Raw genomic sequence first — 25,931 nt, forward strand, 5'->3', positions numbered from 1 at the left:
TCGAAATCCAAAAAGCTTTTATTTTGGATTCACTTGATTGTCGCGGCGCACTTTCGAGCACAAGAGAGCGCTCAAGAGCTTGCGTGTTGACAAAAAATAACAGCAGCGCCAGAACCGCTTCCCTCATTACATTGATTGATATTTCAAGATTTTTATATGCGCCTTAGGATTGCAACCAGCTGGAGCCTGAGGTCACTAATCATATAATTTTATCCATCAAATGAATCATTTTCGTACGAGAGTGGCTAGTTTTAAGAACATGAGTCCCTTTTTTTGCGCTTTTAAAAAACTTTTAAAAAAGTGGCCAGCAAAAATGTTTTAGCACGGAACTAGCCGGCAACTATAAATTTTATGCACCCTAACTACATATTCATGTAATTACCGAGAAATTGCAAATGGCCCAGTAATTTACGCTCTCTCCCAACTCATTTTTGCGTTTTATACATGACCTCGCGATGAGATATATCGATACATAAAAATTGCTGCATTCGATGTTTTTAAACTACTATCGATATACGTAATTCTCCGGCAGTTCGACTCTTTTAAAATAGCATAATTATTTAGCAGAGCGTTACGAATCTGTTTTAGCCAGTGCACTGCCCAAGTTTAAAGACTAATGAGAAATAAAACATACATTTTTCATTGGTTTTCATATACAAACGTCGGATGTTTATTTCACTGTTCGCTCTTTTTGTTGAATATGCATATAATGTTTGCGCCTCTATTCGTTCAGCCCCGACTCATCCGCCGCTACAACTTATGCCCCTCTTACAGTTCTAAATGAATCCGTTGCTGATTTATTTTATATATATTTTGATCTCAAGTCAATGTTTGCTCAATGTCTCTTCCTAATCCGCGTCTGCATCGCCACGTATGTATATTGAATATTCTTGTTGTTGTATATAAGTGTATAATATATATTTAATTTAATACATAAAAAGTATGCGCTCGCTCCGCGCACAGGGATCCGCGATCTCCCTTCTTGTTTAAAATAGTTTACGTGTGTTTTAATATTAAATTGTTGCCTGTCATTGTTGCCGCAATGCTGCCAGCAAAGATCATATATAAAAATACAAAAATCATAACATTTACATACGCCTCGGACTGACCGCGTCTGGCCGCCCTATAACTAGGTATTACATATAATCTATACGCTCATACATCTGCATATCGACGCCACCTTGCACAGTCAATATACTACATAAAATGAGTGTTAAATTACAGAAAACTAAAATATTTATATGCATTCGAATTATACACAACTACTCCGATCCAATCGGATCTGATCCGATCCGCAGTATAAATAAATTTCTTTTCCACTTAATAAACAATTTCACTTTTGTATGCCTTAAGAACTAAACTCTCCTGCTCCTCCTCCGCCTCTGCCTCATCGCCAGGCCAGACCCCCTCGTCGTCAGCCGCATTATCGATATTTACGTTCATTCAATAATTTCACTATTTAGTCTTAGTCGTATGTATATGGAAGTTGAAATCGGTACTCATATGTTCAGGATCGGGCGGGAAGGCGCTCGCCCACCGCCAAATCTGGGGAGGAGTGTACAATATTTAGTGGCTTTTCTTTATATAGATGTATATATATATATATATATATATATATATCGGTATACATATATATTTATATTTATGTATAATACGCAGCAGTCAATTGTTAATTTAGCTTTCTAATTTCGCTGTATAGATCGTATAGATAGCTTAGATTGCAGGGGCTATGCATGTTTACTTGTATATCTAACGCTAAGTTGCTCGAGAGTCAGAGTCCTGAACACCGCACTCAATTCCGCTTTGAACTGTTGATGTTTCTGTTTTTTGCTGAAGACTTGCTGGTTGGTTCTTGTTCTGATGTTGCTTAAATTGCGTTAGTATGAGATCGTGTGCTTAGGAAATTGGTTTCGGTTTGTCCGGATGGGAAATGCATGAAAAGTCTTCTCTTGTTTATCCGCAGATTGGGAGACAAAGATTGGGAATATGAGAGATAGAGAGATAGATCGATCGATAGATAGATGGATGACATATGTGGAATTGTGTTGTTTCGCCTCGCCTCGAATCGTAATACTTAATTTCTTTTGGGGTTCGTTAATGAGTATTCCCATATACTATATAAAGTTATGTATATATGAGAGTGTGTCCTTCTATATGTACGCATGCATATGGGGTATTCGATTGTGTATTCGGTATACATAAGTGTGGCATATATTACAAAAGTTGCTCAAAGACATTTGGTAGGTAGGGAAGGGGACAGAGGACAAACTAAAAGGAATCCGCCTAGTGGGAGCGAGGGATTGGAAGGGGAGGGGAGAGGAGAGTAGAGGATAAACGAAATAATTCTTGTTCTCACACTAAAATTGGTTTAGACTTATGCAAATTAATGTACAATAATAGAGTTAATTACATACTTAGGATCGCTGAATATAGATGTAGGCATAACATAAGGTCAGTAAGCAGTTTCCACTAAAATATAATTACTTTGACTAAAGTTCCTCCTCCTATTCTGCGTTTGTGTGTGTTTATGTAACCCTACATATAACCTAAAGCATATGCTTTATACATATCTACTCGTATGTATCTTTTCCGTGTACGTATTTTTGCATGCCTTTACCCCACTCGATTGTGCACAAGTGCATTGTAAGGTCTTAAATGCCACATTGAAGCATGCTCCTTCTCACTCTCCTGCTCCGCTTGCTGCTGCTCCTTTGGTTTGGACCATCCGGAGTGGTCTGGGTAATGCATTTATTGATGTGTTGATCTATCTGCGATTAAACTCCGATTTGATAGCTGCAAGAAACACAAGTATTAGTGGTTACCATTCGCAGATCTGAAAAGGCTTAAATACCCACCATCTATGATCTCATTCTTGACCTTTTGGATCTCCAGGCGCATCTCGCGCACTATTTCAGCCTTCAGTGTGTCCAAGTCGCCGTTGGACAGTGCCAGGGACAGGCCATCGCCGTTCACCTGTCAGAAAACAACAAAAATTAGCATCCTATGACGAAGACATCCTTGTCAAGACAAAAATCCAATCTCTCACCTTCAGAATGGTCTCCTCGCTGGCACTGCCGAAGCGCTTTCGCATTGGCCGCGGCGATTCCCCGCCGCTGTTCGTTGTGTTGCTGCCTGCTCCGCCAGAGCTGCCGTTGGGACCGTTCGTCCCAGAACCGCTTCCGGCGCCGCCACCCAGCTTGTGGGGAAGCGTGTTGGACTTTTCCCACGGACGCTGCTTCACCTCGGGTTCAGGATCGGGCTAAAATCGAAACGAACGAAAATTGAGCATCAAAGAAACGCCAGTAAAACACTTGAGGACGCTCACCTCCTTCTTCTCGGCCTGGGCACGACGCCGCGCCAGCGTCTTGGCCATCTCGTCCATCATGGAGGCCATGCCATTGGAGCTGCGTCCGATTGTGCCATAGTTTCCGCTGCCTCCACTCGAGGTGCTGCTGCCACTGTTCTCCGGAGCGGAAGTGGTGGACTATGAACGGAGAACGGATAAGGGAAATATAACGAATTAGGATCGGGTCTGACAATGCCGGATGAGTCCTCCTCTACTTACCTTATTCTTTTTGAGCTTGAACTGCTGCAGTTGGGAGGCCAGCGAGCCCATGAGATCTGCTTGGGGGTCATCCTTTTTGAGCGCTCCGCCCATTCCCGGGGGCGGTGGCGGTGGAGGAGGGGCACCCGGACCACCGGAGACTCCCGGAGCTGGTGGACCGCCCATGGCTGGCGGCGCCGGTGGAGCTGGCGGCTGTGGCGGAGGCGGGGCTCCGTTAAACATCTGTGGAGGCGCTGGTGGAGCTCCACCGAAGGTGGGCGGCGGCGGAGGCGGGGCTGGAGCAGCGGGCTGACCTCCGCCCTGGCTGCTCATGCGGTTCAGAGGGGTCTGACTTTGTGACGGATTCATAGGCGGCGGTATTGGCACCTGGCCATACGGATTCTCCGCCTGTTGCTGCTGCTGCGGCGGCGGTTGTGGGTGTGCCTGGGGCGGACCGTAGCCAGGTCCGGGCATTGCCGGCGCCTGTGGCGGCTGTTGCTGCTGGACCATCTGCTGCTGGCTGGCGTAGACGACGCTGTTGGCGCTGGCCGAGCTTGGGATGTGACCGTGTCCGTGGCCGGGCTGCGAGACCACGTAGATTGGTCCGCCCCCGTTTTGGTGCGGCGGCTGGGGCTGCTGCTGCTGCTGCTGCTGTGGCAACGTTTGCTGTGGTGGCTGTGTCGGGTATTGATGCATATTGAGATTGGGATTAGAATTGGAGAGCACATAGTGCGGTTGCTGGTACTGCTTGTGGTTCATTGGAGCATTTTAGCAGTGGAGCATTGGTGGTGGGTTCAGATGGTGCGGTTCAGGTGGATCAAAAGGGGTGGATCAAGCCAATTGCGAATTTGCGGATGAAATGAAACAGAAAGACAAACGTGGCAGCGAAATGAGGAATCTGTATGTGGGAACTGGCAGGGACATGGTCTGGACATACCTGAGCGGGCGGATAGCCCGCCTGGACCATCTGCTGCTGCTGGGCGGCGTAGAGGGGTTGCTGCGGCTGCTGCTGGTACGGCTGCTGTTGCTGTTGTTGGGTCTGCGGCTGCTGCAGAGCCTGGCCAGGGGCCGGGGGGATCTGTGGGTTCACCTGCGCCGGGAGGCCGTTGGGAGTGGGTCCGTTGCCGGTTGGTGGTCCGTAATGGGGACCCGGTGGGGCCATCTGCTGCTGCTGCTGCTGCTGCTGCGGCTGGGGGGCCGGCGGTGCGCTAAGGGAATTCCTTTAGTGAGCAAAGTTCAGCGGAGGATCGCATGCAAGGATGAGGAATGAGCAGTAGGATGAGAGAGTGAGAGTATGCATTAATGAGTGCGCGATTGACTGAGGAATCAAAGAGATGATGTATGTATGCACATATCCCCGATGCGGGCCATCGATTGTGGAACGCTGTGGATGGATGAATGGATGTGTGATGGTTCCCACCTGCTAGTGCGATGATGACCCTGGGGCGTCGGCGGACTCTGGGGAATGTTGTTCTGGTTGGTCTGCGATGTGGGCGTCTGGGCCGAGGGCGTGATGTGGCCGGCAATGCCGTTGTTCTGTCGGAGAATGGCCGCGTCCTCGCTGGTCATGGTGCGGTAGCCCATGTCCTCCTCGTAACCGTTGCCGTTGGTGGGCTGTCCGCCTGGGTTGTTGGCCACCCGGCCGCTGAGCACCTGCAGCGATTGAGAGACGGACTAGAGATGGATGAGGAAGCGGCCCGAGTGGCGGCACTTACCTCCAACGCGTGCATCATGGCCCTAGCGAAATTCTCTGCATCATTCTGGCTGGAGAAGTTCAGGCCGTAGACAAACTTGGAGTCGCGCCACTGATGAAACGTGGCCGTGGCCTGGTTGTACTTCAGCCCCTTCAGGATCGAGCAGTTGATCACCACCTCGTGGTCCTGCAGCTTCCGTCCCACCACCCGGAACGTGTTGTTCTGCTGGTGGTGGTAGATCTGCACCTTGCTCAGTCCCGACGAGCTACCCGAGGGCACCCACTTCTTCTGGTTGTCGTCGTAGACCATCACAGAGGCGCGTGCCCCGATAATGCTCTGCTCACTGCAATCAAAAGAGAACCAAACAGAGTGGATTAGAGAGGAGAATGGTGGGGAAGTATCATTCATATTCAATTAATGAGGGATGTAGCATAAATAAGATGAAAGGAACAGATTTCCAAGAGATCTGGAATCAATAGCAATAACAATTACTAAATGAATGCCTCGATGGATATCCAGAGACAGTTCCAAGAAATGGATTGTCATTAGAGCTTCTTCTGTGGATCCGTTTCGCTCCAAACTACACACTTTTCACACGACTCCTCATCCAGAGTGCTTTGATCTAACTATATATTCTCTTCCCAACAGCCTGGAGAACTGGAGAACACAGGAAGTGCAACGCATTTCTTTGCCGTTGAAGGGAATTGCTCACACACCTGTCATGCAGCAGTCTTTCAGTCTGCAGTCTGCAGTCTGCAGTCTACAGTCTACAGTCGAGTCTTCCGTCTCGATTCTCAGTCTCGAGGCTCAAGTCACACGAAACGATTAAATGATTCTATTGAAAGTTCTAATATGCTGCTGCTCTGATGTTGCTCTGCTGCTCAAGCTTTAGCATTTTTTCCTCTGCTCTTCTCTTCAGTTGACAATTAAAAGCGGAAAGGGGATCGGAGCGGGTCGGGTACTTGAGCAAACATGGGGCAGGCAAACAGCAAAACAGCAAATGAACGAACGCCTTCATTGGAAAAATGCAAAGGCGATGACGAGTTGTTGACTTGCCCCGCAACTCGGTTCTGCCTGTTTTTGTTTGTTGTTGCTGTCCTGCACCGCTTCGAGTTGTGTGTTAGTGGGGGAAAGAGATAATGACAGCAGCAGCAGCAGCAGCAGCAGCAGAAACAGCAACAGAAACGACCACAAAACGAGTCGAGTGTGCAGAATTCTCTAGCTTTGACTCTGACACCGAGTCTGACTCTCAGCATGAGACTCGCGAGACCGGGTCCAAGCCAAAAGCCGAGAGTTGTTTTGCACTTAAATGGAGTCCGCAGACGGAACAGCCAGACGGACGGACATAAATCTCTATGCGAACCCGAGCTCTGGCCACAGCTGTGCTGCAGACCCACAGTCCGTAGCCTTATATAACGACTACAGCGAGTGGCGGGCGGGGCTGGGTCTGGGGCTTCGATTTGGTTCGAATTCGTTGCAACGTTCCAACGAAAGTGAAGTGAAGCTAGTGATTCCCCTGGCACCCCTTGCACCCCTGGCACCAGGCACCTGGCCGTTGTTTGTGAGTAATCCTAGAAAACGAAAATTGGCAAACAAATGAGCATGTGGCTCTGCAGCTCTAGAGATCTCAGGGGCCCAAAGTTGGGAGCTGAGAGAGCTGTGGCAGATGCTTGAAGCTGCTGTACACTGAACTGCTCTCTGTGAGAGGTGCAGCGGGCGTGCGTTTAATGGGAGGCAGGAGAAATTGGGCTCGGCGGGGTACTTATTCGTGCGTTAAGCTGCATGCAGATTCGTTGTGTGCTTCTGCGGTGCACACACGAAAGCGGTTTCCAGCTTAATTGGCGTTAAATTATAATTATAATTATGATTAGGTGGGGGCCACTGTGGGATTGAGGTGGGGGCAGAGTGACGTGTATGTAGCAGTAAAAGCGACTTATTTGATTTCTCACTGATCAACGGAATGAAGAACGAAGCTGAGATGACGAATTCTTTCATCCATTGCCAATGCCATATGCTGGTACGTGACAGAGAAACAACCCCACCCCACCCATGCAACACCCAAAGCGCCAAGGACGTTGGCCAAAGGGCAAGCCAGACAGACAGAAAAGAGGGGAAAGTTTAGTACGTAGTAGTGAGTTCTGTTGATTGCAATCGGGGCTCAAAAACATACGCAAAAATTGTTGTCATGGCCCCAATGGATTTATCTTTGACCGAATTATGACGACGCTGAGGGAGGATTCGTTGCTGATTCTGATTCTGTAGCTTTTGTTGTATGTTGTGTTGCATGTTGTTGTGTTTTTGTTGTTGTTGTTGCAGATAATGATGTATGTTGCTATAGAGATGCTGTTTGTATGGATGATGCTGCTGCTGCTGTTGCTGCTGTGTTGATGATGATGATGATGATGGGACTCTTCTAATTGAGAACGACATGGAACAGCCAAGTCTCGATGGGCCAGCTTTAGAAGGGTAGGAGCAGGAAGTGGACGTGGAAGTGGAAATGCAGGAGGAGGAGGAAGTGGCGCCACTCGATGAATAAGTGGGGCAGAAGGCAGCAGCAGCCGGCGGGTTAGAGGTCGTTGGGTTAGAGGGGGAAACGCACTTGCGTAGAGTGGATAAAATAACCGACGACGAGGAGGAGGATGAAGCACTGGATCCAGAGGTGGAATTGGATGTTGATGTTGATGTGCATGGACTGGCTAACGTGTGTGCTGGAACTGTGCCAGATGATGGTTGTACATACAACGTCTGATCCTGGACGGATCGTTGGTGCGGCTGTTGGGGAGCCTCGTAGATTGGAGCATTGCCACTGGCGACCTTGGGCAGCTGAAGAATGAGCTGATCATGCTCGTGGTAGACCGACCGCTGGCGCATGAACATATCCTGCTGCTGCTGCTGCTGCTGCTGCTGGTAGTGGTGATACATGGGGTGGCGGTAGTCGAGCAGATCCAGGTCCTGCAGCTCCTCGATGCTGTAGTACTCGGACAATCCCTGGCCCTTGATGCGGTGCAGGCTCTGACTGCGACGGATCACCTCCGCGGCGGGATGTGTGGTAGCCCCTGGAGCCGGCACGGGCACACCTTTCGTTGCCTGGAACTCACACATGCCGCCAGCGGGGCCGGACGACTGGTGGTAGGCCAGGATGGGGCCCGAGGAGGCCACCACGGCATTGGGTTTCTTGCTGCTGAACGAGGTCTTGGCATAGAGTTTCTTCATGGCCATTAACTGTTGGCCAATATTTGCAGAGGCGGCAGGCACGCACACAGCTGGGATCCCACGATCCCACACACACACAAACACAGAAAAACACTCGGAAACCAACGACCGACGACCGACGTTCAACGATCACAGCAGCTATCAAAGATATCAGATATATCCAATTTATGTTTGTCTAGACTCCGCTGCCTCTTCCCACTCTGATCTCTTGGATCTTGGATTTACTGGGGGTCGGTCTCTGCTCCACTGCCACGTCCGATTCAACTGAAACCGCGATGGAGATTGAACTGCGGCTCGAAACGAAACGAAACGAAACGGCTCTGGCATTCGACTCGCAGCTCGCAGCTGGAAGCTCGCAGTCGAGGCCAAGACGACTCTCTTCCCCGACGACGAGTCTCACTCTCACTCTCTCGCAAAGCCAATGGCCAACCAACATAGAGAGCAAAAGAGTAAGAGAGCAGAAGTGAGATCAGGGATGGAGAGAAATAACGATCGCTCTCGTCAGTGGATCGCTGCGATGGCGATGTTTGAGCACTTTGAAACCGTCTCAAAGGCAAATAGTTACTCTTCAAAGTCAATAAAATAATGAGAAATGATGAGATGTTAGTTAATGAGAACCGACCCAGAGACTTGGGCAGGTAGTGGAGCAGATCGCTTAGCCAAGAGTTACCGCACCCAGGCCTCACGGGCTTCATCCGAGTTTTTCATTCCCAGGGGCAGATTCCACAAATGTCTCTGGCACTTGAACCTAGAAGATATCCAGAAGAACTTCAACAGATCGAGAGGGGAATTCCTGTGATGGGAAGTTTGAGCCTATTCTCATATTCCCTATACATGCATTTCGAAAGGGTATACAAATTGCGCTCAGGAAAAAGATTGCCCAGAGTAGACCCTGAGGGCAGCGGCAGACTCTGCTGGCAACCTTTTGTTTAGACAGCGACAATGTCTCATGACCGTCAGTCAGTCAAGTCTTACAGTCAGTCAGTTAGTCATTCGTTCAGTTAGTCAGTTGTCGGATTCGTTCGTCCGTCAGAGCGATAATTACTTAAGAAACAAGCTCAATAATTTATATTTCCCCCTCGAGTGACTATTACAAGTAATTTTTTCTTCTCCTCCTTCCTCTCCTTCCCTTCTCACGCTTCATGTTCCTTTCTCAACTGTTCTTTGGCGGCGGATAGCGAAGAGCGGTGGACGGAAGGGGGGCCAGAGCGGTGCACAGCTTGTGGCATGCTATGAAAAATTCATATATAATTGTAAATCTCGCGACTTGGTCGGTTTGAAGCTCTCTGTATGCTCTGGAGAGGTCTTAAGCTTCAGATTTGTTTCAGAGTTTCGGCTTTTTGCCCCTCAACTTCTCAGTTCTTAAACGTAATTTCCAATTAACATTACTGTGGCCCATTCTGAGTTGTTGTTGCTGTTGCTGTTTCTGTTGCTGCCCTGATTCGAGGCAGCCGATTATCGTCTAGCTTTAATGGCATTGTCAGAGTGGTCGTCTACTCCTTTCCGCACCACTCCGCTTTGGTGCTCCTGAGAGTAAGGTGGTCTAGGCCTAAGCTTGTGCCATGGCTTAAATGATTTGCAACAAAATATTTTATACCCGGTACTCGTTGAGTAAATAGGGTATACTGTATTTATGGTCGGAGCAATGAGCGTAACGCACACAAGGAAACGATTCCGACCCCAGTATATTCTTGTTCAGCATCAATAGCCGAGTCTATTTACGTATACTGACTAAGTATTGGGTATAAAAGTTTTGCCGGGTACAAAGAGTCTCACAAACGTCCCCACTCGTGTTTCTGATTGATTTTTGGTAATACCATTTCCATTGGTTGTGTCTGGCGGTATTCATATGGGAGGTCGGGGTAGACAGACGGCGGACCCGCAGGCAGACTCCGACAAACCAAACAAAAGGCCCCACATGTGAGCAATCACAGAAAGTAGGTTGCCAGGCGGAGTTGCAGGGAGCAGGGCAGGGAGTCAGTCAGGAGATGGAAACAGTTTACTTAGGGCAAACATTCAGACCAGAGGGGGAGCACCAGAGGGAACCCGTCTCGGAATCAATATCGAATATCACTGCGCGATAAACACGACACGAAGGAGGGCCTGCTGGCAGTCACTCCTGCAGCTCCATCATAATAATCCATCCGTCGACAAGAGATTGGGATTTGGGTCACAGGTAATGAGCGGTTGGTTGAATGGATAGATGGAAGCATGAATAGATGAGTGATTCTGTGCTGCAGCCAGCTAATTGGAATCGACTAGAATCTTCGCACTCCTCTGCAGTTATCCTCAACGCTCAAGTCTAGGCCCATCCGTGGGCTTGAAGCTACAATCAATCTCTTGTCCTTTGAGTGCTCACGGTGAAAGAAGTCAACACAAATAGTAGACCGCGAGATGCGTTTCGTTTGTCGAAAGTAGGAGGAGTAAGAGGAACATTCAAACTATTGTTTTTGGCTCCTCCCCAGAGTTACAGAAGTTCTTTGCCACCGCACTCGAAACCATTCGATTAATGCACTCGATAAGAGACTCCAATTAATGATTTGGCAATTAGAGGGGAGTCTAAATCCCAACACAGCACTTGGAACTGGCGCCAGATCTATCCCCCACTCAGTTTACGAGTACCGTGATGAACCTTCTCCGAGCAGCTCCGATCCGTGGTCCGTGGGACAAATGTTACCCATCGAGCGGCGCAATTGGAACTGGAACTGGGATCCACATGCACAATTCTGAGCGAAATACGAGAGACCATAAACGGACTACGGAATACGAGGAATAAAGCAGCCCCTGAGAGAAAGCTGAAATTAAGTTTAAAGCGAGGGCCGGATTTCCTTGGAGACATCAAAATGATGACACGCCCAAAAAATAAAACGCAAACTGGCTGCGTTTTTGCTTATTCACAATTCACTTATGACGAACAGGGGGGACGGGGATGGAGTGGCCTGGCGGTCGGGGTTGGGGGCTGGTTTGGCCCTGACTGTGCAAACAGACATCGGATCGGATGAGAGAACTCCCCAAACGGGAAGTCAAATGGAAAGCCGCACCCCGCGTTAGACCAAACAAACAAATTATGGGGATTAATAAAATATAAAAAAATACAAGGAAGGAGTCCACCCACAGCCCCTCTCCCCTGGGTGGGGCTTTCGCATAAAGTCTGGGGCAAATGAGGCAAAAAAATGTTGAAAGTTGACCCACAAATTGCGTGGAAGACTCTCCATTCTATATACGATTTTCTGGCACTGAAACTCAGTTTGAGTAAAGGTGGAAAGTGGTGGAAAATCAATCTGGAGACGGAGGAGGAATCTGTGAATTGAACTCAATTTGAATGGGATTCATAATTGAAATGTCCTTCACGGGCGATTGACGTGAATGAATATACATGCATATCTATGTGTCTATGTGTCTGGCAGATACTCTAAATGAATGGGGGTATAAAAAGTATCTATTGATTGCCAAAGTCTGGGGAATGTAAACTTACGTCATTTCAATTTGGTTTCTTCTGTGGCAGTGCTTGTGCCTGTGGCCGACGTTCTAGTAGTTGCTCTCTCTCTCTCTCTCTCTCTCTCTCTCTCTCGGTAAAGGTAGGGTAAAGAGTTCTTCCCAGATCCCGGTCCACGTTGCACTGTTCCTTTTCTCTTTCCTCTAACTGGAGTGTAGGTTCCTCGTGCGGCTGTCTTCTGCTCTGGAGCACTGAGATCTGCGGAAGAGAGGAAGTATCGGAGAGGATACAGTGGCAATCGAGTGTCGTCTCATAAATCAACTACTGCAGGCACACGTATCCAGTAGATACGTTTATCCAAACGGAAAAATCATGCTACACCCCGCCTTACACACACACAGCACGCAAAATGTTTGCCAATTTCCGTTAGTGAGGACATAAAAAGAGCAGGCAAGCGAGGGTTGGCAAAATGGCCGTTCCAGACGGAACTGTTCAACCGCAGCCAGCACTCTATTTTTTCTCTTTCTGTTCGGATGGATATGAATTGATATTGGCCAAATCGTTTTGGCCACACATCGCACACTTACATATGTACATACAGACTTACATACATACATATGTATGTAGCACATACAATTTTTATGAGGCATTTTGCGTAATGAGCAAACCAATTTCTGTGGGGCTTGTCAAGAGAGAGAGAGAGAGAGAGAGGTCGATGGAGAGGTCAACAAACTCTCTGAGAATCTAATAAACTTCAATCCCCTTTGGCTCTGACCACTCTGTGTGGGACCACAACGAGTATCTTCCACCGATAAATCAATGGATTGGAACCTTGAAAACTACTGCTAGGCGTCACTGGATCATCAATTAACCATCATCGTGGAAGCAGCAGTGAAAGCTTCGACTCTGAATTGATAATCAGCGAATCGAAAGCAGAATGACCGGAGAACCGAAGACCCCGCGAACCCGAGACGCGGAACAATTAACTTTGGAATAGAACCATCACGAGAATCCCTTTCTTCCTATGCTACTAACAATTACTACTTTCCCCAACCACCCTCGGGGACTGGGGGGATTTTTACTTTTTCTTTCTTTTGGGGCAGTGACAAAAGATGGTTCCATACTAAAGACCACAGAATGAAGAACACGGAAAAAAGTAGACAATTTACATGACAAACGTAGAGACACATGGGACAAGAGGGAAGAAGAGAATCAGGTCAGAGCTCTAGAGAAGATCTAGGTGAGCCTCGAAGCAGCCTCCTGTGTAGCCTACCCGACGACCACGCCCCGCGGTAGCACCAGTTTCAGCTTCATCTTTTCTCCTAAGAATGTTGACCTAGTTTTCCCCAGTCGTTGCACCATTCCTCTCTTACGTCATAGTTCCGCTCAAAAAGAAAACCCTCTGCCTGTACGCACTTGCTAACATTTTTTAGAGCCGGAAGTAGTGTTGGCGCAACATTGCAACGTCTTGCATTGGGCAATGCCAGCGGGATGAAGTCGCAGTGTCAGTCCCACTGAGAGGGTTGCACGACCATCGTTAATTGGAAATGGGAAATATCTTAGGGAAGGTCGACAGTCGAGGGTGTCCCTGCTAATGGGATAACATTTTACGAGTTCATTTTCGCATATTCCGTCTGTTGGGCAAACAAACAAATCCTCCTGCAGCCAAGAGCAATTGAAGGACTGTCTGGGGGGACGCACATGTACCGCTTCCTCCTCCTCCAAGCATCTTCCATCGACAGGGTTGGCCAATTACCAAAAAATACACTTGAAAAGAATCCACACAGCGCAGGAAAGAGAGAAAATTAAAAACAAGTGAAATATTTTGCACTCTCCCAAGAGGGTGAACATAGATAGAGAGAAAGCGAGAAAGAGGGGGTGGTTTGGGACAACTACCCCTCTGGATAAGAGTCTCTCTCCCTCTGTATTTCTGTGTCGCGGGGGAGAAGTTACTCTGTTAAGGATCAGGGATCTATTGGGGTGCAAAAATGACAAAATGCAAGTTCATATTGCGACATTTAGCCCGGAACTGACGGCACAAGCGAGACCGCCGCAAGGGTTGCAGAAGTTCCAATATATCTCCACTCGGAACCGTACACTTCGGGATACCTTGCGGTACGCAAAGTTTTCCCTATAATTTCCCTGCGCTCCCGATGATGTCAGGCAGTGGGTTAGGAATTGACTCACCCCCGAGATTCACTACACTACACTCCACTCCAAGCCACACCACACTACACCACTCCTCTGATTCGCGTGATTCCAACAATTTGTCAGGGAAGCATAACCGTTTTGTCCTAGTCACGGGATGGAAATGCCTTTCCGGTGAGTCGAATCAGTATCGTCAAAACTCTTGCAGTACCATGGCTCCTCCTAAAGCTCCATTTGCCAGTTGCGCCTCATAAAAGTCCCAACAAACCCTCATTAAGTCCGGCCGCCTTTAGACTTCTGTTGCTGTTATCCCCTCCCATTCCATTTGTCTTGGCACTCGCTTTATGCGGTAATTTCTGTTGTGTGCTCGGGAGTCGTCACCCCTGCGCCACTCTTAGCTGCTCTGTTGTGTTTGGCCCCCAGGCGAGTCCCAATGGAGGTGCTGGTAACTGGTTTTGGGGCCATGCGTTTGTCTCTCACCTGGAACTGGTACTCCGGTAATGGGAGTGGGACTTGGACTCGGACGGTTGCACGTGCTGGCCCCGTCGAATTATGCCTTAATTTGGCTGCGTATTTGGGTCGGACAAGTACTTCGCGGGACGTCAGAAGTCTCCCGAATGCGACTGGAAAAATATCTAATTGATCGATTTGGCAAGAGAACATGCGATAATCGATCGATGGGATGAATAAATGGACGGATGGATGAGATGTGGGGCATAGATGGGATGGCAATGGGTGTTTGCTGCATGGACGGGGAGCTGTTCCCGTTGACCTGAATGCCAGTGCGAGGCAACAAAACTCCCAGGCATATCGGAGAACAGAACTGACCAAGCGGCAAATCATCATCGTCTCCACAATGATGATGATGATGATGATATTCTTATCGTTTTGGCTTCTTTTCCTTTGGCAGAGTATATGTTCGTACATAAATATGTACACATACAAATTAGAAAAAGTGTCTACACGATATTCATTTGCCAAAGCTGCTTTAACATTTTGTGGGTTGCTGACTTTCGATTGTGGGCGTGGATGGGCATCAGACCAGGCCCCGACAAAGTAATTTACCCTAGTTAACCGATCGTCCCGATCTCTGGAGTCGATACTCTTCCACTCTGATTCGTGTCGGACATTTCTTGGAACGGATGGAGGGTGGTGGGGCGGGTGGTGTGGCGGATGGGTAAGTGTTGTCTACATATTTGGAAAACATTATTTTGATATTATTGTTGTTGCTGTCGCTGTCTCGCTTCAGTGACTGACAACGCGTACATTTAATGGAGCGCGGCAAATCTTTGTTTCTTTTCTTCCATCAGTCCATCCCACTTCCATCGTATCTTTCGTGTTTCTTGCCTTTACGGAGTGGAAGAAATGCCGATAATTATTGAATAATGTTTCAATTGTAATTGCGGCTGTTCTGAGTGGCAGTGGCGGGACGGGAGTTCCACGAGTATTCTTTGTATTTGTATTGTAGGTTCCTCTACGGACCGATAAAAAAGCGAGACCAGATCAGACAGCACCAGCAGAACAGAATGTTAAACATTTCCCACTACAGAAGGCGAAGAACTCTATTAAATTATTACACTGTCACTTGCACAAAGCTGGACCAGGGAAGGGGCACTGACAGAGGGTTTACCCTGTGACAATGCAACGGCCCCCGCCTCCAATCCGATGAAGCGAGCGACACAAAGTTCAAGTGAGGAGCGTCATAAAAATATCATAATCATAATATAATCTAAGGGGAGGAGAGGAGAGCGCCCCTTGACACAGGGCGCAAGGGGGCAGATGCAGTTACAAGTCACAGCAATTGAGCGAGAACGAAGTAGGCGGAGAACCAACAAGAGAGAACAGGTCCAATGCAAGGTATATTGCACGACAGGGTAAGTGCCAGTACAAAAGAGCAGCCAAACATAACGGGTGTGCCTTACCTCCCATGGGAAATTCCTTGGATGCAATGCAGGAAAGATTTAAAAAGGGAAGAAGAGTATTGCCTGAAGAGAGTGAGAGAGCGATTGCATGGAACACAGCGCCACCTGTGGGGACCTTCAGCAACTGCAAGTCTCTCCTCTCCCTCTCCCTGTCTCTACCCAGTTCTACGTTTCCAGGAAAAACAAGCTTGAAACTGTAGGAAAAACAAAAAGTAAGTTTTGTGGAAGCTTTTAGCTAAAAACAAAAGGAAATTCCATTCCATTTTGTTGTTTCTGTTTTCTGGTGTTGGAAACTTCAGACCGGAGCTCCGTCCTCTCCCTCCCCTCCCTTCCGCAACCGGAAGCACTTCAAGTGCTTGCAATTCCATTGAGCAAAGTGCGACGGCTGGAAAGAGAGAGAGAGAGAGAGAGAGAGGGTAGCTGGTTTGACTCTGCAATCAGCTTCGACGGGAATCTCGGCTAACTGTCGCAATTCGGATTCGTATTTCATATATCTAGTGAAACTTCCAGTCGCAGTCCATCCCCAGTGCCAAGTTTAATCTCTAATCTCAGTCAAGAGTTCTTTCCCGGACACAGGGAGAAGCCTTCGCTGCGAGGTCTCCAGACAATAGTGGAAGCGTTTTATCAGACTCGGATCGAGGTTTCCATGTCAAAGATTCTGCCCGCCCAAAAACCGCCGAACAAGAGAACTTGCCACATTTCCCAACCCTTCCACGAATTTCGATATCACTTCGATCCAAAGATCCAACGTTCATCCACTCAGCACATTTTCACGATCAATTTTCACATCATTATTTACCTTGAAAGCCAAAAAGAACAGCCAAAACTTCTTGTTTTGTTCAATTTTGTATTCGATTCCCAGAATAGAGGCTAAAAATACTACACTACCTATTTGTTTATGGGTTAAATGGAATGCTTTTGGCCAAATATGGGCCCTACTGGGAAATGGCAAGACAGGGGTTCTCCCCTACTCTCTGAAGACTATAAGATAATCCTAAATTAGCTGCAGACATCAGCATTTTTTTCAATTAATCTGCAACTCTGGCGAATTATATGGCTCCGGATATCTAAGGCACTGCATCTGTCGGTGGTACGGAGACGGAACGGGACGGGTATAAAACTCCTCCTCAAAGCCAAGCCAAGCGTTAGACCGTGAAGTGGTAAGAAGCGCACACTAAAAGTAGGATAATTCAGAAGAAGAAGGAGAGGGTGGGGTCGTGGTGGTGGGCTAGCTCCGTGTTTCCAGCGTTTCTGTTTTCGTCTTTGTTTGTTGAAGAGAATATCTAGGCCGTAAAAAATGGTTAAACGCCAGAGCAATTACCAAGCCAACAACTTGGTTGAGTATGACGCGCTGCCCATGGCCAAGTACAGTGGAGACCCCGCTGGAGAGTCCGAAACTTGAGAGATCTGAAATTTGTGAGAGATCTTAGATCCAGTAGATACAGGCCTGCGCATTTGCTCTTCTCTTACATATTATGGCCTGCATTCTGGCTTCCCTTTCTACTCTACATAGTGTCTATTTTCTATTGCGCGCCGCTCTGCTCAACTTGTGGAGGAAAAGCCAGCTCCGCGTCAAGACAATGCCACCGAAACGCCTCAAATGTTGCCCACTTAAGCAAAATTTCATTTCTGCCACCAGTTCTGCTTATCTGTGCAGTTGTTTGCGTCTTAGTTGTATCTGCAATTTATGCGGTATATATGGAAATACATATGTAGATGAATATGTATGTATGTATGTATTTCTCGTATTATCATCATATACATATGCACAACCACACAACAGAACAATTGAATGTTCATGTTAAATCTGAGTTGACTCAGGCGGAGGAAGCTGCTCGAAGAAATAGTACCCTCAGAGTAGCCCAGGGATCAGAGTGAGCTTATGAGAGACTTGAAGAGACTTGTCTGGCCCCACTCTCTGTCTTCCTCTGCCTCCCTCTATGAACTATTAGTTAATTGGCGCTTGACACGTCGCTGCATATAGAAGCGGAATGATAAACTTCCATCTGCGATAAGGTGAATCGTTTTATCTATTCCCGCAACCTGCTCGCACACGCCACGCTCGCTGTGACTCATATCTCAGAGACTTTTCGCCGATTCTCAGTTGGAATATGTAGAATAAAATCGAATAATTTCCTCAATTGAGGCAGAACCGAGCAGAGGCAGAGGAAGCTTGGGCTCTTCCTTCCAGAAAGATAAACAATAACAAATTATTGAATCAACGAACGAAGAAGTGAAAGAAAAGATATTAATTAGTAGGGGAGAATGGATTGCAGGAGAATGGGCTTCTGGCGTCTAATGAGTAAACCCAATCACGTCCCACACTCACATCCGATTGCCGATCCGGACTGTGTGTGGATCATGAATTATGCAGGGGTCGACGCACATACCACAAATTTTTAATAGAAATATTTATCGAAAGATGGCAATGCTGTTGTTGGTGCAGTGTGGAAGGAATGGAACCATTAGGCCGCAGAAGTGTGCCATCATCAGGGGATCCATTTCTTCGCTCTGAAGTAGGTAGGAAGCTAGCGGTATCGGAGCGACAGAGAGTGAATGTCTCAAGATTTCCATTCCCCCATGATTGTCCCGCATCTCCATATGTCACACTAAAATCGGAGAAACAAAGCTGTTGGAATTGGAACGGAATGATTTGGATTGGAGCAGGGCTTGGATTTGACTTGTTGTTGTTGGACTACCAATGTGGGAGGAAGTGGATAGCCAGCCACAATGCGGAAATGTTAATTGGATTTTGTGTGTGGCATCATCCATGTGGGTGGGGGCGGCTCTCGACTGTCGGGCCAGCATCTCGAGTTCAGAGTTCAATGCATTGACAAGACCAGTCTCTACGTTTCTCTCCATCTCTCTCCTTCCCATCGGCTTTTGTCTCTGCAGCAACAACGTGCCAGAGCTGTCTGCTGCGACACTCTCGTTAGTCACAGACGGAGTGACGGGGCAGGTTTATGATTCACATTTTCGAATTTTTTCCCCCCTATTTTGTTTGCATCAACGAAAAATACCTGGAATTTTTTAAACCACCTCCGGATTCCTGCGTACCCCCTTTCTAAATGTAGTCATCGTAAAACTGCCAAATGCATAATGTAAACAACAACACCGAGGAGGGGATGGAGGGAATACGGTGTCCTATCTACCGTCTCTCTCTCTCTCTCTCTCTTTCTCTGGCTGATAAAATGGAATGAAATGGAAATGGAGCAACAAATTTGTGTGTTTGCTATTAACGAAAACGAATCATAAAGCGGCTGAGGGGGTGAAGACAGGAGTGGGAGAGGGACATGTGTGTTTATGGTTTTGGTTTTGCTTTGCTTTGTTTTTATCTTATCTTGAGATGTCCCCAATTGCAGCTGTTGGTGGGAGCGAGAGGAAAATGGTGAAGGTGATGGCAGGGGACCTGCAGCTGGAACTGGGCTAACGGTGTTTAAATAACTGTGTCGTCACACCCATGAAATGGCTACCGACATTTTCCGGCTGGCTCTCATTCGGTCTCTCTCTCTGTTTTCCCCTGTTCTAATGGTACAATTACGAAATGCTCGTTGCATGCAACCATGTGGCAGATTATGTGCCTGGTTTGGCCCGCGGAAACGCCAGACGTAGTCAGCCACTAGGCAACCGACCAGAAGGTGGTGGGGAAGTAGGTAGCTGCAGTATGGCAGGCGAAGAAGAGACACAAAGAATGCAAATTTTGTAGCGTTCATCGTTCGGCCCGTTGTCCATTTCGATTGTAACTCGGATTTTTCGTCTATTTCTGAACGGGTTTTTGTTTTGGCCCAATATCCACGATTGTTTGTATGTGTGTCGGGTCTTTGGCCTGCCTCATTTGCCAGCAAAAAGCGAACAAAAAATTAAAGAAGAAATGAGTCATGGAAATGGCTGCCATTTCATGGGCTTAGGCCTTGGCTGGAATCGTTGCTGTTGCAACATTTAAATGTCAATGCACCAGCGGCTGTGGCAACGGTACAAGGAAGCAGCTTTTTGGTGCTGAAGCTGAGGCTGGGGCCTAGGCATACATTAAAGTTCGAACAAACATAAAAGAGGAAGAAAACGAGGCTGCCCCACCCGCACATGCTGCGCATCGTGCGCTCTGTGCCCCGTCCCGCCCTCTGGCACACTCTCTTTCTCTCTCTCTCTGTTGCTGCTGCTCTCTTAACTGAATTGGCAGGTTTTTGTTTGTTTTTGCGGCAGAACTGTGGAAGAAGGAGAAGAATCAGCAGCCGCTAGAGGCTAGAGCCGAGGCAACAAGAAGAGGAAGAATAACAACACCGAAAAGCTAAAGAGAGAGGGCTAGAAGGAAGAGTAACATGAGAAACAATTAAAGCACAGCTCCTCTGGCCGCCCTAAACAAAAGGGGAAGGAAAACAGGTTTTGTGACGGGCAGCAGAACGACAGCTGTTCGAAGCCAAGCTGACAGCAGACGGAACTGAAACTGAACTGTGTAAATACCAAACATTTCACTAATTTGCAAAACTTTAAATTTAGGGAAATGCAAGAGAAAGGCATAAATTATTTGACTAGAAACTGCACTCTATGCACTCATACACACAAACACACAGACGCATGCGAGGTGCGCAAAAAAGGGCGTGTTTGTATGGGAAGAAGAAGAGGAAGAACCAGAAAAGGGAGCAGGGCAGCGCAACGAAAGATGTATCAGCAGTAGCCGCCACTGCTGTCGCCGCTGGAGCAAAAAGCGGAAGTCATAGGCGCAAAGAGGAAGGGAAAATAGTAAAACAAAACATGCGCAGAAAGTGGAGTGTCGTTTTGGCGTGGATTGGCTCATAGGAGAGGAGAGTATAGCATAAAAAGAGCTGTAGAGTTATAAATAAATGTTGCAAAAAGAAAACTTACCACAACATTTTGGTTCCGTATCCAAAGCGAAAATGCGTTGGTATTGGTGCACGGCGGCGTCTGCTCGGCCTCGTCGTCTCACCCTCTCTCACTTTAAATGTAAATCGCTGGCTCGGCCACTCTCCACCCACAAGAAAGAGAAATGCGTCTCTGCTTGACAGGGAATCTTGATTTTTACACTCTCTGTGGTAATTAAGGAAATGTTTAATTTTAATTAAATTACGTTTCTTTGGTTCACAACTCCCCAGCACACACACTCACACACACGCACAAAAGCAAACACACAAACCCGACAAAGAGAGAGAGAAAGAGAAGCAGCAGCGGCGGCGGCGACAGCGATAGCAAACTCCCTTTCAAGGAGTAGAGACACGAATTTTTTTTCTGCCCTCTCTTTTACACGAACGCTGGGCAGGACGCGAAATGGAGTTTAGTTTTGGGTATATTTATAACTTTTTAGCACGGAGAGTTGTAATTCTGCATAATAATATTAACTCTGCTGGAGAGCACCAACAGCACACACACACTAATACGCCACTGCCGTTGGTGGTATGCGCCTTTTTGCGAGGAGGATGTTTTGGTGGAGCGACGCCTCGGAGTTTACCGCTAAAATCGAACTCTTTTATTCACTGGTAACGCAACCACATTTTTTTCCCCCTGTCACACTCGACACGCTCTTCTCTTTTTGTCACACTCACAGCTAATCAATTGTTGAAATGACATGTTTCTGCGATAACATTAAATTTGAGGCAGCCTTTTCAATTTTCAATTTTCAATCCGGAAAAAATTGTTGTTTCTTTCGCGGCGGCCCGAGGAATTGTGATAGGGATGTGGAATATGATACATCGATATACGTTTGTGGTTGACAATATATTAATGGTGTAGGTGATATTTTTTAGACAGCTGAAAATTAGTATTATTTTTGTTGGATATATTATTATTTAACCATCTTTTCTGAATTTGGAGTATATTTAAACTATTTTTCGGTTGTTCCTGGTCCTTAAGGCCTTAAGTGCATGATTTTGCTGAACAGAGTAGCTTCATGAAAATATCGGTACTTTTATGCGATAGATGTACGAGTTAGGCGGTAGCATACTTTTATTTTGAAAATATTAGAATCGTCAGATTCAAAATGCATTAATGAAATCCATTTAATATTGTTTGCAAGGGATCTTCTATCCTCGTAGTACCATACCATAAACGCTACAGATTATTGTTGGTTGGTGCAGTTGTCTTAATAGGGTCTCGGTTTGCTTAAAATAATTGTTAATTCTTTGTTTAGCTTGGAAGCTATTAAGGGAAATGGAAATCCCTGGCCGGTGCCACTAGAGGGAGCTCTATATAAATCGATATAATTCTCTATATAAGAAGCAAAAACAATCCATATTTTCGTTGCTATCCAAATGGCTCTTTTAATTAGCTTGTACATGGTGAAGAATTTGGAACGTTGTGGCGTTAGAAAACTAAATTAAGACTAACTTGTGTATAGTAATTAAAATAAATAGCATGGAGGGGGAACTCCTCTCGAGTCTAGTATACAGCCTTGCGATAGTTCTCCACGAAATGCTGTATTAGGCCGGGTAGCTCGGGGGCTCGGCAAATATACTTGTGGCCGTATCGCTTGCTGCGGTCAAAGCGGTGGAACTCCACCGGTCCCCACGCTCGGCTCCGGCTGTCAAGAGCGATGCGGTACAGCTGGTAGCCCAGGTGGAAGGGCACAACGACGTCGTCCTCGGCGTGAATGATCATAATCGGCTGCGGAAACTCGTGCACGTGAATATCCGACTCGAAGCGTAGCCGGTTGCTGTACATGGGTCTTGAGATTGTGAAGTCGAACCAGGGCAAGTGCTTGAAGATCCTTGAGAAGGGGTGCAGGCGGATCTCGTCCCGGATGTTGGTGAACGGGCTCTCTAGGATAACACCACGCGGCGCCCGCTCCTTCAGATGGGCCAGCCTGGCGCACATGTGCGTGGCCACGCCCGTGCCCAGAGAGTGACCCCAGATGATGACCGGGTTGGAGGTCACATTCGCTATGTACTCGTACACCATCATGGCATCCCTTACCACGCCCTCCTCAGTGGGTGAGACGGGATCCGAGTCGGCGTACCCGCGGTAGTCAAAGGACAACACGTGGTAGTTGAGGTTGCGCAGAAGCTTGTACACCTCCGAGCGGTGGCCGCTGCCCCGGGTGGCCGTGTTGCCGTGCAGGTAGATGACCACGGTTCCGCCAGGCATCCGCAGGAGGCGCTCGTAGAAAAGCTGCTCGTTCTCGGGTACGATCGAGGGGAACTCGGACTTTATAGCCGGAGCCATGAGCCTGAGCTCTTGCTCGTAGTCGTCGTCCCTGCGCTCATTTAGGGTGATGTCCTGGTCGAAGGCCTCCTCCACTTGCAGCTCCCTCTTGAAGCGGCGAACCGCGTTTCTCGGGAGCACGTGCCACACTCCGATGCGTACCCCATCCTCGTCCTCGTCATTTTCCTTGACCGTTATGTAGAAGTTCCGTGTCGCGTAGAGTCCGATGCCGGCGGGATTGGTGAGGTCGAGCCCCTTCGGGTAGGTGACTGCAAGAGGGAGTATGGACTTAGGATTGGTAGTTATTGTCTAGTGACTACTTACTGAATGTGAGGAAGAGGATGCCGCGCTGGAGCGTCACCGAGTAGCGGAAAACCAGAGGCAGCACCACCAATACCAAGATGAAGAACAGCAGACACACTTGGAGGCAGCGCAGGCCCACCCTGTCAAGGAAGAGGTGTCAGTGTGTTCCCGTGTGCTAGCTCTTTGTGGTGAAATGAGGGGGGAATGTGGACTACAAAAGGGGAGATATTACTACAAGTCGAGATACATAAAGTGAAGATGAAAGGTGGCAATGTCGATGAGATGTAATTGGTACAGTGAGAACCAGCGAAAACAGAACACGGAAGCGGAGCAGAGTCGACGGTGCCCGAAATGTCACGATGACACGATGGCAAAAGCAAAAAACGACAAATCAGGAGGTTTATACAGATGGAAAAGGGATTTGTTTACAACATTTATTCGAGCCGGGGGGACTCGAGATCGGTGCGAGGAGCTTGATGATACTTACAGCCCAATTAGCCAACTAATGAAGATCGTTCCGGGAATGATTGTAGCATAGCAAATAGTGTTTATAGTACTATGAAGCCCACTCATTGTTTTGGACGCTTTCGGTCTAATGCTTATGGGAATTAAGATATGCTTTGGTTTGTTCGATTCGATCGGGAGTCAACTGATTCGATTGATTCTGACCGTGTGCGTACTTGAATTATTGTCGAGTATTTTTATTTTGACGCGTTGGGAGAGAGAAGCAAACAGATTTCCAGGTTATTAGTTTGTTATTCATGAGTTTTTTTTGTTGAGGGGGATTTTTTCAAAGCGAGAATCATGCAAGGCACCGCGATAACCGAACCGAGCCCGAGGGTAGCGCAAACTGATCCCCATTATTTTGCCAAAAATTCCTTAAGGGCAACCTTTGTACCCTATCTGATACTGTTGATAGTGGCGGTGGGTGTCGGCGCGGGTATTACGTGTGGTGCTTTGGGGAATGCATGTATTTAAAAGATGATTTATGTAGGATGTGTATATGTATATGTGAGGTCAATGAGGCAGTGAGTAAGTGGTGGAGCGATTTGATAATGCCAGTCGGAGCGGCCGAGATATCAACGCAATACGAGCGTGACTAATGCCACCTACCACGCTCGGCTGCCACGCGAGGGCAGATCGAAATCATAAGGGAACACAAACGGATTTCGTACGACTACAAGCAAACTACCGGATTAAATTAAGCGGGGGTCGGTTAGTGGGACAAACACACAGGGAATCACCTCTTGAAGAACTGCCGCCTACGCGCAAAGAGCATAGCTGTAGAGACAAAAAGAAGGGGGGAAAAGAGAAAGAGAGAGCGTTAGAAGGTTGCCAGTTCATAAATTCAAGTTCAAAAAGCCACCGAGAGCGCAAGCGATATCCACAGAATAAAGGTCATGTCTGTAAATTGTCAATCGAGTGATCGAGAGAGGGAGGGAGATGGGAGACACTAACGGATTTGCGAACTTTCTTTTTAAGTAAATTATAATGACGTTTCACACTAGCGCGGGTGGGTCGCGTAACGTTGTGGGTGGCGCGTCTGTTGATACTGAAGGAGAATGATGAGCGTGGGCCCGTCCCCCCACAATTGTTGAGTTGATCGCTATCGCTTGCCCTCCCCGCGGCTTATGTGGACCAGTTTGAATTGAACATGAATAACACATTTAGTTGGGATGCACTTGTGGCCAATTAATGCCTAAATTACCGCCAAGTGGCTGGTAAGTGGGCATCGGTTGCCGACTCGGACTCACCGTGTTATATCAGTCCGTGGAAATGAGTGCCAAGAAAATGAAACCAGTGCAGTGCGTTTGTCTGATTAAGTAGTCCCTCTAGTCCAGCAGCTGCATGGTGGCCTGCAAGTTAATGGAAAACAGTTTTCAACACTTTTGATGCGTGGTGGGCTNTTGCATGTTTTTTGTGGGGGGGGGGGGGGGGGGGGGGGGGGGGGGGTGCGGTTGCAGTTGCGATGCATCAGCACCTGCAGTCAGACATCCCCACATTGTCGCCGAGCCAAATAGAGTCCGTTTATGTGGCAGGCTTTTGTGCAATGGCTTTTTCTATGACCCCTATTGAAGGGGGTAAGGGGTTTTCGACATTGTTTTTTAGTGTTAACAGCCTTTTTACTAATTTTATGTAATAAAATCAAAGGATATCCGCAGGATTTCTGTTCTCACCACATACGCTCCAGGACTAGACGAGATATCCTCTAATTTAAATATTTGTTCTCCGGTTTGTGTCGACTCCAGGTTTTAAGCAATTAACTAATTAATTTTTATTGGATTTGGAATTTTTCAGGCGAACAGCTGTCACTGTTGTTATTGACTATCGATGCCTGCTAGAGATGAGCTGCCAGAGAAAAACTTGTGCAGCAGTCACAATATCTTAGTGACAGGTCACAGGTTTGATAGGAACTACAGACTAGCGGATCGTAATTCCAACTTTGGGCATTTGATGTGGATGCTGCTCACTTATTCGAGCTTTGAGCGATTTATCATGCATTTCTAATTTTGGTTTTGAAG

At 47.5% G+C, this 25,931-nt stretch overlaps 2 protein-coding genes across 11 annotated transcripts; both read right to left on the reverse strand.

The window, feature by feature from the left end:
* Positions 1–1,611: 1,611 nt before the first annotated feature.
* LOC117592035 (protein enabled) lies at positions 1,612–21,646 on the reverse strand. 8 transcript variants are annotated; one of them, XM_034285503.1, is made up of 11 exons: positions 21,513–21,646; positions 20,818–21,000; positions 11,927–12,145; positions 5,260–5,581; positions 4,965–5,218; positions 4,482–4,764; positions 3,566–4,288; positions 3,326–3,484; positions 3,047–3,259; positions 2,856–2,973; positions 1,612–2,793 (listed from the first exon to the last, which is right to left on the reverse strand). In XM_034285503.1, exons 3-11 carry the CDS (start codon positions 11,929–11,931, stop codon positions 2,765–2,767), a joined length of 2,106 nt encoding a protein of 701 aa, XP_034141394.1. In that variant the 5' UTR covers positions 11,932–12,145; positions 20,818–21,000; positions 21,513–21,646; the 3' UTR covers positions 1,612–2,764. The 8 variants fall into 8 exon arrangements, with proteins under 8 accessions (XP_034141394.1, XP_034141393.1, XP_034141388.1 ...); XM_034285502.1 differs by lacking the exon at positions 11,927–12,145; XM_034285497.1 differs by lacking the exons at positions 11,927–12,145; positions 20,818–21,000; positions 21,513–21,646 and adding an exon at positions 7,979–8,706 and having other exon boundaries at positions 4,482–4,752.
* Positions 21,647–22,200: 554 nt separating this feature from the next.
* On the reverse strand, positions 22,201–25,747 carry LOC117592038 (lysophosphatidylserine lipase ABHD12). Of its 3 annotated transcripts, XM_034285507.1 has the most exons (6): positions 25,587–25,747; positions 25,164–25,265; positions 24,654–24,690; positions 23,897–24,088; positions 23,431–23,549; positions 22,201–23,375 (listed from the first exon to the last, which is right to left on the reverse strand). In XM_034285507.1, exons 4-6 carry the CDS (start codon positions 23,980–23,982, stop codon positions 22,345–22,347), a joined length of 1,236 nt encoding a protein of 411 aa, XP_034141398.1. In that variant the 5' UTR covers positions 23,983–24,088; positions 24,654–24,690; positions 25,164–25,265; positions 25,587–25,747; the 3' UTR covers positions 22,201–22,344. The 3 variants fall into 3 exon arrangements, with proteins under 3 accessions (XP_034141398.1, XP_034141399.1, XP_034141400.1); XM_034285508.1 differs by lacking the exon at positions 24,654–24,690; XM_034285509.1 differs by lacking the exon at positions 23,897–24,088.
* Positions 25,748–25,931: the final 184 nt, after the last annotated feature.

Source organism: Drosophila guanche, unplaced genomic scaffold, assembly GCF_900245975.1.
Source record: "Drosophila guanche unplaced genomic scaffold, DGUA_6, whole genome shotgun sequence".
Taxonomy (NCBI): domain Eukaryota; kingdom Metazoa; phylum Arthropoda; class Insecta; order Diptera; family Drosophilidae; genus Drosophila; species Drosophila guanche.

Excerpts from the sequence above, each read along its gene's own strand:
- LOC117592035 (XM_034285496.1), bottom strand. The coding sequence starts at position 8,457 with ATGGCCATGAAGAAACTCTATGCCAAGACCTCGTTCAGCAGCAAGAAA. Across the intron at positions 4,289-4,481 it reads CGGGCTATCCGCCCGCTCAG|TACCAGCAACCGCACTATGT; the intron begins GTATGTCCAGAC and ends AACCACAAGCAG. Across the intron at positions 3,260-3,325 it reads CCCAGGCCGAGAAGAAGGAG|CCCGATCCTGAACCCGAGGT; the intron begins GTGAGCGTCCTC and ends TTTCGATTTTAG.
- LOC117592038 (XM_034285508.1), bottom strand. The coding sequence starts at position 23,982 with ATGAGTGGGCTTCATAGTACTATAAACACTATTTGCTATGCTACAATC. Across the intron at positions 23,550-23,896 it reads ATTAGTTGGCTAATTGGGCT|GGTGGGCCTGCGCTGCCTCC; the intron begins GTAAGTATCATC and ends CTTCCTTGACAG. Across the intron at positions 23,376-23,430 it reads CATCCTCTTCCTCACATTCA|TCACCTACCCGAAGGGGCTC; the intron begins GTAAGTAGTCAC and ends TCCCTCTTGCAG.